The following is a 12,300-nucleotide window of genomic DNA, read 5'->3' on the forward strand; positions in this document are numbered from 1 at the left end:
ATGCCTCACGTCTTCTCGGTCCCAAAGCCTTATTTTGTGACACCCTTAAATTTCGCTCACACATACACTCTTAAAAATGAACTTCACCGCATACCACGCTCCTAGCCAACCACCATCTCGAATGATATCGTTATCTGCCCTGATTTGCTGAAAACGGGGGGCGTACGCCATTTTTGTGACAATTATGAACAGCATAAGTGTCACAAAAAAGGCGTACGCCTACCGTTTTGAACAAGTCAGGGCACATAGCGATATCATTCGAGTTGATGGTTGGCTAGGAGCATGCTATGCGGTGAAGTTCATTTTTAAGAGTGTACACGCAAAGAAATACCAACGGAGCGCCCACACCTCCGAGAAACACTTTTACCCCTTTGAAGCCAATCCACAAGACACTGACGGCCATCCTCTGTTCCCGAAGCTCTCCCGCAGCAATCCCGATCGCCCGCGGAGGAACGCTTTCCCGATCGAACACCCATCCTCCCTCAATCTCCCCCATCCTTTCCTTTTATTTTCCTCCTCTCCTGCCCCGGAGGTCTCATTCGGGAAGGCGAGGAGGACGCAGGGGAAGAGGAACGACTCACGCTAACCGCTGGTTCCCTTGCAGACGACACGGGAAGGCGTTACCCGCGGCCAGACCCCCTCTAGGCCCCGCCCACCCTCCAGCAATAACGCTCCGGGGAGAGTAATGGTGGCGTACCTTTTTTATATGTATATAACGGCTACATCGAAGCAAGAAGAAGGCTAACGCCAGAGGCGGTGCCACTTTTGCGGCAGCGACGCGTCAATACTGCCCGTTACTCCACCCTCCCTGCGGCGGTCACGTGACCCGGTGCACTGCGGAAGCGGGCATCTTCTCCCCTGCCCGAGGGCAAAAACTGCCGCGAGGGTGTCGCCAAGACACGCAGGTTCACGATTGTCCTCACGTCCAAGTCCCAAGTATATTCCAGGGACGTCAATCCTGGGCCGGTGGCGTCCGTCACCGCGACTTTGTGTGACGTCAGCTTCGAGTGAACGGAGGTGTTTCCACGTCAAGGTCGACTTGGATTGGGTGTTTCAGTCATTTGGGCCAAGGTTCGATAGGGTTGAATTTACAAGGACCAAAAAAAGGTCCTCTGGAGGTCAATCTTGGAACAATATTATCGTCTGTATAGTCATGGCGCTGGGAGGTGCTTCAAGGGGACACGGACAGGAGACGCGGGTGTAGCTAGTGGTGCTCGTGGGAGTGTCGAAACTACAAAAGATACCAGGTCTTCGACATCGGCCCACGCGTAAAGCACACGCATGAGCTGAAGTGACACCATCTGGCAAGGGAGTTCTGCCGGAATGGAATGGTACTAGAATACAAGTCGTACCTCGACGTCCTGCAATAGACCCCCCAGTGGTCAAATCCGACCCCAGGAAAGAGACTGCGCACTCTTGAGCCACCCAGGATGAACTTCATAAGATGTCAGTGAACATTGTACAGCCCATATGTCCGCCGCGAGTGGTTCGGACGTGCCCTTGGACATCGTGAACTTCTCTGGAAAAACCTGAAGAACCTGTGTTCGAAAAGACAAGGTGTGACTCCTTGACTATGTGTACTCTAACGACCTGAACCTGTACCGGAACCAGGAACGGATTGAAGAGCTCTAGGCGGGTGTCGAGATGTCGTTCCTGGCATTGGATTCATGCTCGTGGCAGGTAAGTCAAATTCAGATTATTTTGATACATGGTTGGCTTTATCCTTTCGGCTACTCATGTTATATAGTATGACCTGTAGTTGGTCCTTCGGAGCGTTTGCTATACGAACACGAGGCTGACTGACAGTGACAACAATGAAGTAGTCCATTAAGATTGTAGTCCGTACCACCTTTAACAGGAATCACTGAGTCTGGGCGAAAGATGTAAGGGCAGAATTGCCTATGGAATTTAATCTCTCCATATTTTCTAAATTTCGACTTATCAATGTAAGAGCCAATGTAAGAGCACGGTCCATCTCTGAGACCATGCAGATCAGCAACAACAATAATTAAAATAATGAATGACGATGGTGTTTCCCCGCTTATATACTTAGACGCTGCGGCAACTTATTCCGGCGCATGTGCGGGTTAATATGAGTGAATGCGTTGGCACGACACGCGCAGGTGGTAAATGGCAATGGCTGGTAAAGATGTGTAATGGATGGTAAATGGGTGGTAAAGACCACAACCGCCAGCGCCAGCTTGCAATTTCAGCTATGTCAAGCGAAAGATGGATACAACTATAGCATATACAGCAACGAGACAAACCGGTCTCAATGCCTATGCGTCTGAGTTTAGACTATTGTTAAGAACAGGAAGGTGATATTTGCAGACGGGATCATCACTTCAATGGGCCAGTACTCGCACAAGAGACGCGATATTTTGATTCAGTTTATACGTAGACTGTTTTGCCGCTGTGAATGCATTTCAGCGCTTATAGATTCAATCGGAGCACGATCGCAAACACGAGAACATGCTGAGAGGCTGTGGAGAGAAATTATTACAGGTGCCACGAGCCTCTGAGCTGTAAAGCCAGATAAAATGGCGTAAACCTTGGATAAGCTCCGAAACGGGAAAAGGGTTTACCTCGTTGCTTGAACGGAGAACAGAAACAAAACTCCCCTAAAGTGAATCTACATTGTATATTGGTCTTATTACCACCATGAGCAGCGAGTTATACACGGAGCGAGCTTCCCCTTATTTTTATTCACCAAATCAAATCAACCGTCACGTTTTCAAACCGTTCGGTTTCTTTCCTATACATTTCCATTCAACTGTCAGTATAAGGACAGGTGATTGGTGAAAATATTACAGCTCGTGTCCCTGAATCTTGAACCTTGACGCTGAAAAGCTTTCGATGGAACTGATGCCAAATATACAGCTTGTTCTCTCTCCTCAATGCAGAGGCGGATTCACCGAGTTGGCATTATGTAAAAATCCCTCTTGCAGGTGTGAATCAACCTTTCGATCGTTTCCTTCTTCGTGTTCTACCCATGTCCCTTTAATCAATATCCATAAGTCGAAGCAGCAACTTTCGCTTTCAGTGTGTCGTTGGGATACGATTTTGAAGGGCCGGATTGACAACTTCTTTTGCCAAGAGATAAACTGATGTTCTGAGGCTGGAACAACACAGAAGGGACAGATACAAACAAAGCCTCAAATTGCCTAAGAAATCAACGATGAAAGATGAAAGTCACTGAAAAGGTTAGCCAGCTGTAGGGATCGAACCCACATATACATGGGGACCGGCAATCCAGAAGATGTGGGTTCGATCCCTACAGCTGGCTAACCTTTTCAGTGACTTTCATCTTTCTTTTGCCGACTGCATGCACCGCAAGAGAATGACTTTGGTTTCCATACATATATAATGATAAAAGGAATAGCAGACAAGGACAAGGACGAGGAAGCGCACAAATGAACTGCAGCAGTTCGTTTGTGCGCATCCTTGTCCTTGTCTATGGCTGCTATTCCTTTTATCATTATATACTGTTACCGACTACCCCGCATTTTGACGCTCGGTTTGGTTTCCATATTTGACTATTACCATATTTACTATTGTTGGATTGAAGTGGATATAACTGAAAAATAAAAAGGAGATATTAAGGGTAGTCACACGATGAACTGATGACGTGATTTAGATAACCGGTATAACGCCTGTTTATTTCTCGCGTCGGCGACTTGTTGTTGATTAGGGGTTCTATGGAGTCGAGTTGGCTAACTTGCGGCTGGCGAGATGTTTCTTGTGACTTTTTTCCAGTCCTTGTAGAGCGGAAAAGAAATTGCGTGAAAGCACTTATTGTTTTGCTCGAATAAAACAGTTGAGGTTCCATTGGGACAAATGTACGTACCCAATGCACAATTGCTTGCACGATCCTCTGTTGTTGGCGTTCTGGAGGAAGCCGCTTTGAAGCCAGTTCGCACCGAACTCTTTTCGTGTATCGAACTGTTTGCGTAACATAGAACAGTGACCAGGTACAGATTTTGGTCTGCCCATCGCGATGCAATTCACTATTACTTACCTTAAAAATAAAATTGTTGGTCTGCCCATGCAGGAGATTCGCGTTTCCGATGCATTGATTTGGTTGCACCTTATACATGGCTACTTGGTTGATTGCTAGATGTATATATACGGCGAAGCGTTTTTTTTTTTGGAGCCGCCGAGTTTAGCGCTGCGGCATATATTATTATAGGTAAAGAAAAGTTAAATTAGTAGCTACGGCCAATGAAACAGAGAAAGACGAACACAACACAAAATATGTCACCACACCCAGTTGTATATACCCGCGTTATGGATAACGTTAATGAGCATCAGCACGGGCGCGCCTTTTGTGAATTAAATATAACGTAATGAAAAGTATTTATCGATTCATTCATAGCGAAGTTATGGGTAAGACACAAGGCTCGGCTTGTTTCATTATGGGTAAGAAACAAGGATTGTTGATGTGCAACATGCGTGTAATGATACATATCTGCTATACATATATACACCTGCTGATGCATACTGCCTCTATTTGTTCACGCGTCCGCTCATGACAAGAGTTCCTCCACAATAGCCGCGTTTACGTGAACAGGGCGGGTCGAGTTGACTGAGTCGAGTTGAACTGGACCCGACGCTATTTACATGAACTCGATCCAACGGCAGGCGATCCCAGGTGAAAAATGTTTGCCGTTAGCACAAGTGGCTTGTGAAACAATTTCTACTTGAAACCGCTTTGCACGTAAGTGGTTTAAAGTGGAAATTGATTCATAAACCACTTGAGGTTGCACACATTTTTCACCTGGGACCGCAGCGACGCCCCGCGTCGACTCGAGTCGTGCAACTGAAACGAGGGCCCAACTCGACCCGACCGCGTTTACGTGCACCTACCTGTCGAGTCGAGCGAGCCAACCCACCCCCTGCTGTCGAGTTGACTCGACTCGACGCTGTGTCTACTCGGCCCGACAGAGTTTACATGAGCGAGTTGACTCGACAGCTCAACTCGACCCGCTCCTGTAGAGTTCACGTAAACGCGGCTAATGCTATTGTGGAATCAAGAAAGAAAAAGAAAACGTGGCAACGCGTCTACTAACTTTTCTCAAGGTTACGAGTTCGAGTTCCACCGACCTGACGTGACGTGACGTTGCAAAAAAAGAAAAGAAAAAGGAAATGAAAAAGAAAGCTGTCTGTCTGCCTGCCTGAAAGGCGGCAAGGTGCCCTAAGACAAAGAAAGATCCACGCCACGAATTAGTTTGCGTGGTATACAAGTTCCTTAGGACCATAATCCCGCTTCGCCCTCAGGGTACCCAGGGCCTATATAGAGCGCTTTCCAATTTCGTTAACAGTACTTCCTGCACGCGGAGCGAGCGAACTGTCGAGGCTATATTCAGAGGGCCAGTTGAAGCACACGAGGCTCTATAGGGATCCCCGAGAGTGAAGAGAGAGTACGGCTGTTAGGCATGTCGTCTAGCTTACCAACGGTACCACTAACAAGCAGGGTTACTGGCCGTAACCACCAGTCGCGGTGTATGTACCGTTGGCAGTGTGTCTGGCTTAGTGGCCTTGCAAGAGGTCCTGCTGTCCGGGAACTTGGTGGCACAGGTACAAGTTGTTAGACACATCGTCTTCCGCGTGTTAGGTTTCCGTATATGGGTTGTCCTTTGGTGAGATTTTAGAGCGCTGTAAAGAGCGTGGACACAATGAATCCACGCTGGTATCACACACGATTAGAGTTGTCTGGTGATCACGCAAAAACACGGACTACTATCGTTATGAGAATAACCGCACAGGCCAGAGGTGGTACATCGCATACGCCCCAAATACCCCCATCCGGCAGGATCACTGTCTCGAAGCAGCCCATATTGTGCAGACCGTCCTTGTACGTAGATATTAGTAACATTTTTTTGGTTGGGGCAATGTTACCTGAGTGTCGTCCCTCCTCCTCGCAGGCAACGTGTGCCTTGAAGGCATCCAATTTCGAGGCGGGCAAACTGTTCTGGGACGGTCTGCACAATCCCTTTGGAACGCAGGGCTCCGCTCCTGCTGGAGACACGGGCTCCAACAAGGGCGTCTCTGCACAGTACGGCTCTTCTGCACACGCGGTAAGGCTACACTTGCTTACATAACTGCTCTACCACTATAGTAGATGGGTAGAAAACCAGCGAACAGGTAGATATGTAGGAAGGGAGTTGCCTCAGGACAGAAGCCGCTGATATTTCGAACAGAGATTGTGCTTCTTCTGGGAAGAAGAAGAACAGAAGAAGAACTGTCTCTGTTCGAAATATCGGCGGCATCTGTCCTGAGGCAACTCCCTTCCTGCTCTACGACTAGGGGGCTCAACAGAGGTCGGCCTTTTTTTTTTAATAGAAAGTCATTCAAAATCACATCATGGCGGGCCTTACTCACAACCCATTACTCGACACCAACATCACAACACATCATTATCGGTGTCGTGATGGTGGGTGATGGTCATTATGAGTGATGAATTTGCCGGTGGATGATGGCGCTCACATCATTGTGAGATGTGGATGAACTTTGGACATGTTATATTTTCACGGATAGCAGCGGCAATTCTCTCAGATTTACCTTTCGTGATCTTAACATACAACACATGCTCATGATGTGGGTTGGTTATCAGCAAGAGGTCCGCAAGAGCGGTGTTCAACAAACTGATAATTGCACGTTGAACTTTTACCAGATTCTGAGCTCATGGTCAACTACAGCGCATCAGCTGCAACGTCTCCATCTGTCTTTAACGGATGCTCTGCAACCTTGTGTCAGCGGCCGATCTCGTGGAGTTACTGAGATCTTCCAATCATAATCATCTCATTAATCGTTCAGACGTATAGTATTCGCGTTGCGACAGTAGTCCCAGAACATCATCATCTCTGCATTTGCACGTGTTGTTGAATTCATTCAGCGTAGCCAGTACCACCGTCTTCATAAAAGAATATACCGAGTTGATGCCATGAGGACTTTTAAACTTTACCATCTGGTGCATTTCGAGTGCAACACTGAAGCAGATTTGTTCTTGACCCACGCACGTACAGCAGGTTGTTCACTGTTTGCCTCGCTGTAAGGAGTTCGACAAAAAAAAAAAAAAAAAAGAAAGAAAGGCCTCTTGCGATGCAATAGAGCTGCCTTTCTCTTTCTCGACCTCGGTATTTGTAGTCTGGTTCGTGCATGCGCCACGAAATTTGAAGCTTCCCCCGTTGGCAACCTTAACCTTGGCATGAACAACGCCCAAGATGCCCAAGTGCGCATCGATGCCCAAATCGCGAGCGTCCTGAGTGTCGCGACTATTCTTTCCACCTGAGAGCCTTTAGGGCACGCTCCGATCCCATATTTACTCCCCCACGGGCTACGACGTATGTCCCAACAACTTGTGCCATCCAAATGATCCACCGAGACCAGTAGGCCAACATGGACGACGAGTCGACGTTGAAGCACAACGTTCCTAGATTCGTTTTATACTATCACTGTCATGATTAGTCAAATGCACAATAAGCTTTTAAACGTCATCTTGTTCCAGGATGTCCAGGCATCAACAAGAGAGAGGGGGGTGGGAAAGAAGGAGGGGAACAAACGCAGGCAAGACGACCAAAGCCGCACCGTACCGCTTCTATTTTTCTGTAGCTCAACTAAATCTGTATTCGGTTGCTGTTCGTCTCCGGGATAAGCCAGCACGGACCTATAATCCGCAGTTATCCCTGCCACAGTCCTTAATCGTCGTGTAACCGTCCCTGTCAGCGCAGACGACTTTTTATCTTCGTCTGTGGGGAATCGTCATTTGAATTGGAATGGGAGGAACCGATTGTAACGGGATTATGTGGTCAGCACAAAAAGGCTGCCGTATACAGACGGCGCATAAAAAAAAAGAAACTGAAGCGGTTTTCGTGTCTGCGTCCGTTTGCAAAAATAGGGGCTCCGTTTCTATTGTGGAGCTTCGGCTCTGAAGGGTAGTGGAAGTACCGTATTTCCCTGTGCACAAAGCGCCCGTTATGACTGGTATAAAGTGTCGCAAGGAGGTATAGCGCGCGATGTCCACTAGAGTTCTTCTGGAAAGAGCCGTTACCGAGATTTCGCGCGTCTTCTAGCCTCGCATCTGGGTTCCATTTCGTAGCGATTGGTCTCTCGTTACGTAAAATCCCGAATTCTTATTAAATTTACACTGATGTCAGCAAAGTATAACAACAACAACAATAAATGAATGAAGGAAAATTGATGATGACATGGGATGCTCCCCGCGGTGGTCGCAGGACCCTACTCCACTTCACAGAGGTCAATATGAGAGAATGAATTGATGATGAGCGCGAAGGCAGATGACAAGCCGGAGTTCTGTTTAGAGCTCTTCGAGGAGGCCGGTAGCTTGAACGAAAGTAAAGAGGGAGCGAAAAGCCCGGCACTGACGCGCAGGGCTGTTCCATGAGCCTATAAGGACTTTGGACAAGCTGAATGGTCTGTTGTCCAGGAGTTCAAGTTGGCGTCGAAGCACCCGTCGTTCACATGTGTATATCGGTCGCAGTCCTCGATGACATGGTGAATGGTAGCTGGGGTACGGCAAGTTGAGCACAGCGTCGCATTACTGTAACCCTGCATATAGCCCGGAACACAGGGGTGAAAGCGACGTTGAGTATTAAACGACGCGCAAGTGCGTAAAGCTACGAGGGAAGCCACCTGGCATCTTGAATGATAATGACGGGTCCACTGCGCAGAGGAGTGACCATTGAATGATGTCACGGTAGAAAAGTCTAAGAACTGAACCATAATGTAGTAAAATGCTACTCCACGGCAATACTTTTCGTGAGACCATTTCCACCCTCATAACCATCGGTGGATCAGCTGTCCGCCTACTTAACCTAAGGATACTGGTTCGAACTCTCGGCCGAGGACGACAGCAACATGGTGGTAGGGTACAATTTGCTTAGTCGCGCCGCCTTCCGCGAGGTGCGCTGCGGCATGTGTTTCGACTCAGGAACCCTCACATCAGGTGGGCAACAGTAATCCGCCGACAGACCACTCTGGCATCGCTCGTGAGGACCGTAGTTGTTCACGACGAAAAGCCACCAATTATCAACCACCCTCATGACAAACGCCCGTTCAAATATACCCATCCGACACCTGTTTTGAGGTGCACATTAAGCACAATGGCGTCCCACCCTCGCATATCGATATGTATGCTAATATGGCGCCACTCCGTCCATAACACATGCAAACGAGGCCACCGCCACATTGCATACATCCTCCTACACGACTGCTTCACCGCATGACCCCCCCACGTAGCAACGAACATACATGCATAGACACACACACTTGTGTCTATCTACACGGGCAAGAATTTACCACGCGTGCATTACACGCTTCGATGTGGCCATACTTTGTTAACGCGCGCGCACGCCGCCTGGCGGCGATAGTGGAGTGCCCTGTCACGAATGGATGAGCATGACTCCCGTATTCATGTATGGGGAGCTCAAAGGAGCGTAACGCTCCCGTCTGTGCAAAGTACATATATATATAGACGGTAAGGACCGTGTCATTTTTATGTACTACTTTCATTTCGTACGCCAGGTTATGTTTGGCGTCCGACGCGAGGCAGCGCTGCGAGTTAACATGTTCATTTCACGCATGATTTGAACGTTGATGAGCGGACCCCGAAATTTTTGTAATGGCTCCCGCGTGGCCTCTCGTGACGGGGTTCGTGAATTATTGTTTTCCAGGCACGGTTTGTGAATGAGTGGACAGGGTTATAGCATAGCTTTGTTTTTCTTTCTTTCTTTCTTTCGTGTGTTTTTGAAAGGATGTGATGCATGCGAGGGAAGGAAAGGCTGTGCAGCGCGTGTTTAAGCTCAACAGGAAGAGTGATTAAAAAAAAGAAAAACATGAAGTACGCCTTTTTTTTTTCCTGATGTAGAGGGCGTGATGGAATTTAAAATACCCTATTTGACCGATGGCTCATTGAGTCGTGTATTGACCGAGTTCCTTACCTTACCTTACTAACCTAACCTACCTAACCTAACCTAACCTTAAGTAACCTAACCTAACCCAACCCAACCTAACCTAACCTAACCGGCCGGACTCATTTTCCACCGAAAATTCACCCGCTGCGGACATCTTCTCTCGCGTGCTAGAAGACAGCTATGTACGACCATTGTCGCAGTATTTGTTGCATATTCCGCTGCCGCCAAACTCGAAAAAAAAAAAGGGGGGGGGGGGGAGGGATTACGGCATGGTTGGTAACAATGATGTTGATGCCTTTTCATGCATCGTCTGCAGCAAGGTTACCGCAAAGTAGAAAAACACGTTGTTTTAGAAATGCCGGATCACTGTATTTAAATATTGGTACATCGACTGTTTATATTCATTCAAATTATAGTGTAATGCCACCCAGTGTGTCCGCCATTTCTACGTGTTTGCGGCATAATAGTCTGAATACATCTTCTCTTTATCACACGCTGTTCGTATATAGCAATATCTTTGTTAGCTTTCTCGAGTGTCCAGTATACCACACAGCTTAATGCTGACAATGAATACTCCGGGAACCGAATAGCGGCTTTCCTGCTGTCTATACCCCTTATTCTTAATGTAAACTTACTTTCAGTTGGTTTCAAGTTTAAATTATTGCTTTTCCGCCATTTACATCGAAGTTTTCCCATTTCCTTTATCACTTATATTTCTTTTTCTCTTTTTTTTGTACCGTAGTGAGCACATGGAAATAGTGGAATTCCGAATGAGGAGCACGGAATTAAGAGTTTTCGTTAGGAATTACCGTCCTTCAGGACCTGGCTTTGATTAAAACGCAGCGACTCCAATTGACATTTTACGTCTGCTTGAATCTTCTTCTCTGAGTTCTCGCTTGATAAGTTCTTTGCTCACGTCTCTCTCTCTCTTTTTTACATTGGAGGAGTTATTCTGGGTTTCATTGATTTACCTTTAAGCTCTTTTTATTCTTCTTTCCCTGCGAGGTGGAACGCAACTGAACGTAGAAAATCGATTTTCAGGTCTGCTCTTTTAATTTTTCAATGTTTGTCCTTCCCAGCCACGAGGGGGCTTCCCGTGCCGTGTCGTCTGCGACGTCGTCTCTGTCGTCTGCTTCGTTATTCGAAAGCTGGGACGTTTTGGGGATGAAATCAAAGAAGCTGGAGATGCCAGTTACTGTGTACATAAACAATAGGCGTGTGCCCCTGGACAAAATTTTTAGCGGTCGTCTCGCATAAATTTTTACAAAGCAGACTGCACGTGCAGCGAATGCCTGCGTCGGCTCAACGGCTTCTATACAGACGAAGAAAGGCAATGTTTATACCTCCTTTCTCTCCTTGACTACGTTGACATCTGGAACTCCAGTGTCGTCTGCTTCAGCCAACCGCCGTGGAGATGTAGAATGCTGCTCATGTGTCTGAAGACGTACCGTTTCCATGGCTACGACCGCTGAAGCTGTCGTTATGATTGGTGCGCCTCCTAACGACTACGTCATGGTCAGGTCTTGTTACAAGGGTGACACAAGGTTCAGACTTTCTAGCCACCCTGAAATGGTGGCTATACGTCCATCGTGCTAGGTCTATAGAGGATGTTGGTGGGTCCCGACTTCATTTTTCATAAAATGCGATCGTGACATCGAACGTTTGCGACGCGCACATAGGGATCTCTGTAAGTCAGATGCAAACGTATCCCCCCCCCCCCCCCCCACACACACACAAGGTATAGGGTTTGAAACCCGCTGAAGAGGTTATTTATTTATTTATTTCGAATACTGTTAGTCTCATGTGGGACCAATGGGATTTAGTGGCATGTCAGAAGTTACTTAGATATTTCGCCCCAGTAACGCGGGGTGTTGAGATTTCAGCACACATTAAAAAATAAAATAATATATATATATATATATATATACAGTCAACCCTCGATTTATGAACCTTCGATTTATGAATTCCCTCGTTTTATGAACACTAGCTCGAGGAACCAAACTTTTTACATGCATTTTTCCCTCGTTTTATGAACCTCGATATTCGAATAATGAATGGAATTTCTGGGAACCAACTAGGAGTTGCCCAGCATTTTTGCCCTCAATTTATGAACGGATCGTTCCGAGGCCAACAAAAACCTTCAGAGTGATTATTCATGGTCTTATGAATGACGCCTGAACAGACAAAATGTTTTCGAGGTATTGCACCCTCGGTTCTTAACCCCTCGAAATCCGAACAAGAAACGGGTTTTTGCAGAAGTGTTCCTGACCTCAATTGACACAGCGGAAGGCATGGTCCAAAGCAAAATTACACAATATATTGCATTATAAACGCAATATCAACTCGGAAATACTGTTCCATTTGCTCG

General features: G+C 47.0%; 1 protein-coding gene across 3 annotated transcripts in view; it reads left to right on the forward strand.

Moving 5' to 3' along the window:
* LOC135398817 (transcription factor AP-2-epsilon-like) overlaps positions 1–12,300 on the forward strand; it is a 210,661-nt gene that overhangs the window by 55,088 nt on the left and 143,273 nt on the right. For all 3 annotated transcript variants that reach the window (XM_064630313.1, XM_064630314.1, XM_064630315.1), the window contains 2 exons: positions 605–1,680; positions 5,925–6,077. In XM_064630313.1, coding sequence (XP_064486383.1) covers positions 1,645–1,680; positions 5,925–6,077 — 189 coding nt within the window. In that variant the 5' untranslated portion in view covers positions 605–1,644. The remainder of the gene's footprint in view (positions 1–604; positions 1,681–5,924; positions 6,078–12,300) is intronic.

The sequence above is a fragment of the Ornithodoros turicata genome, chromosome 6 (assembly GCF_037126465.1).
Source record: "Ornithodoros turicata isolate Travis chromosome 6, ASM3712646v1, whole genome shotgun sequence".
Taxonomy (NCBI): domain Eukaryota; kingdom Metazoa; phylum Arthropoda; class Arachnida; order Ixodida; family Argasidae; genus Ornithodoros; species Ornithodoros turicata.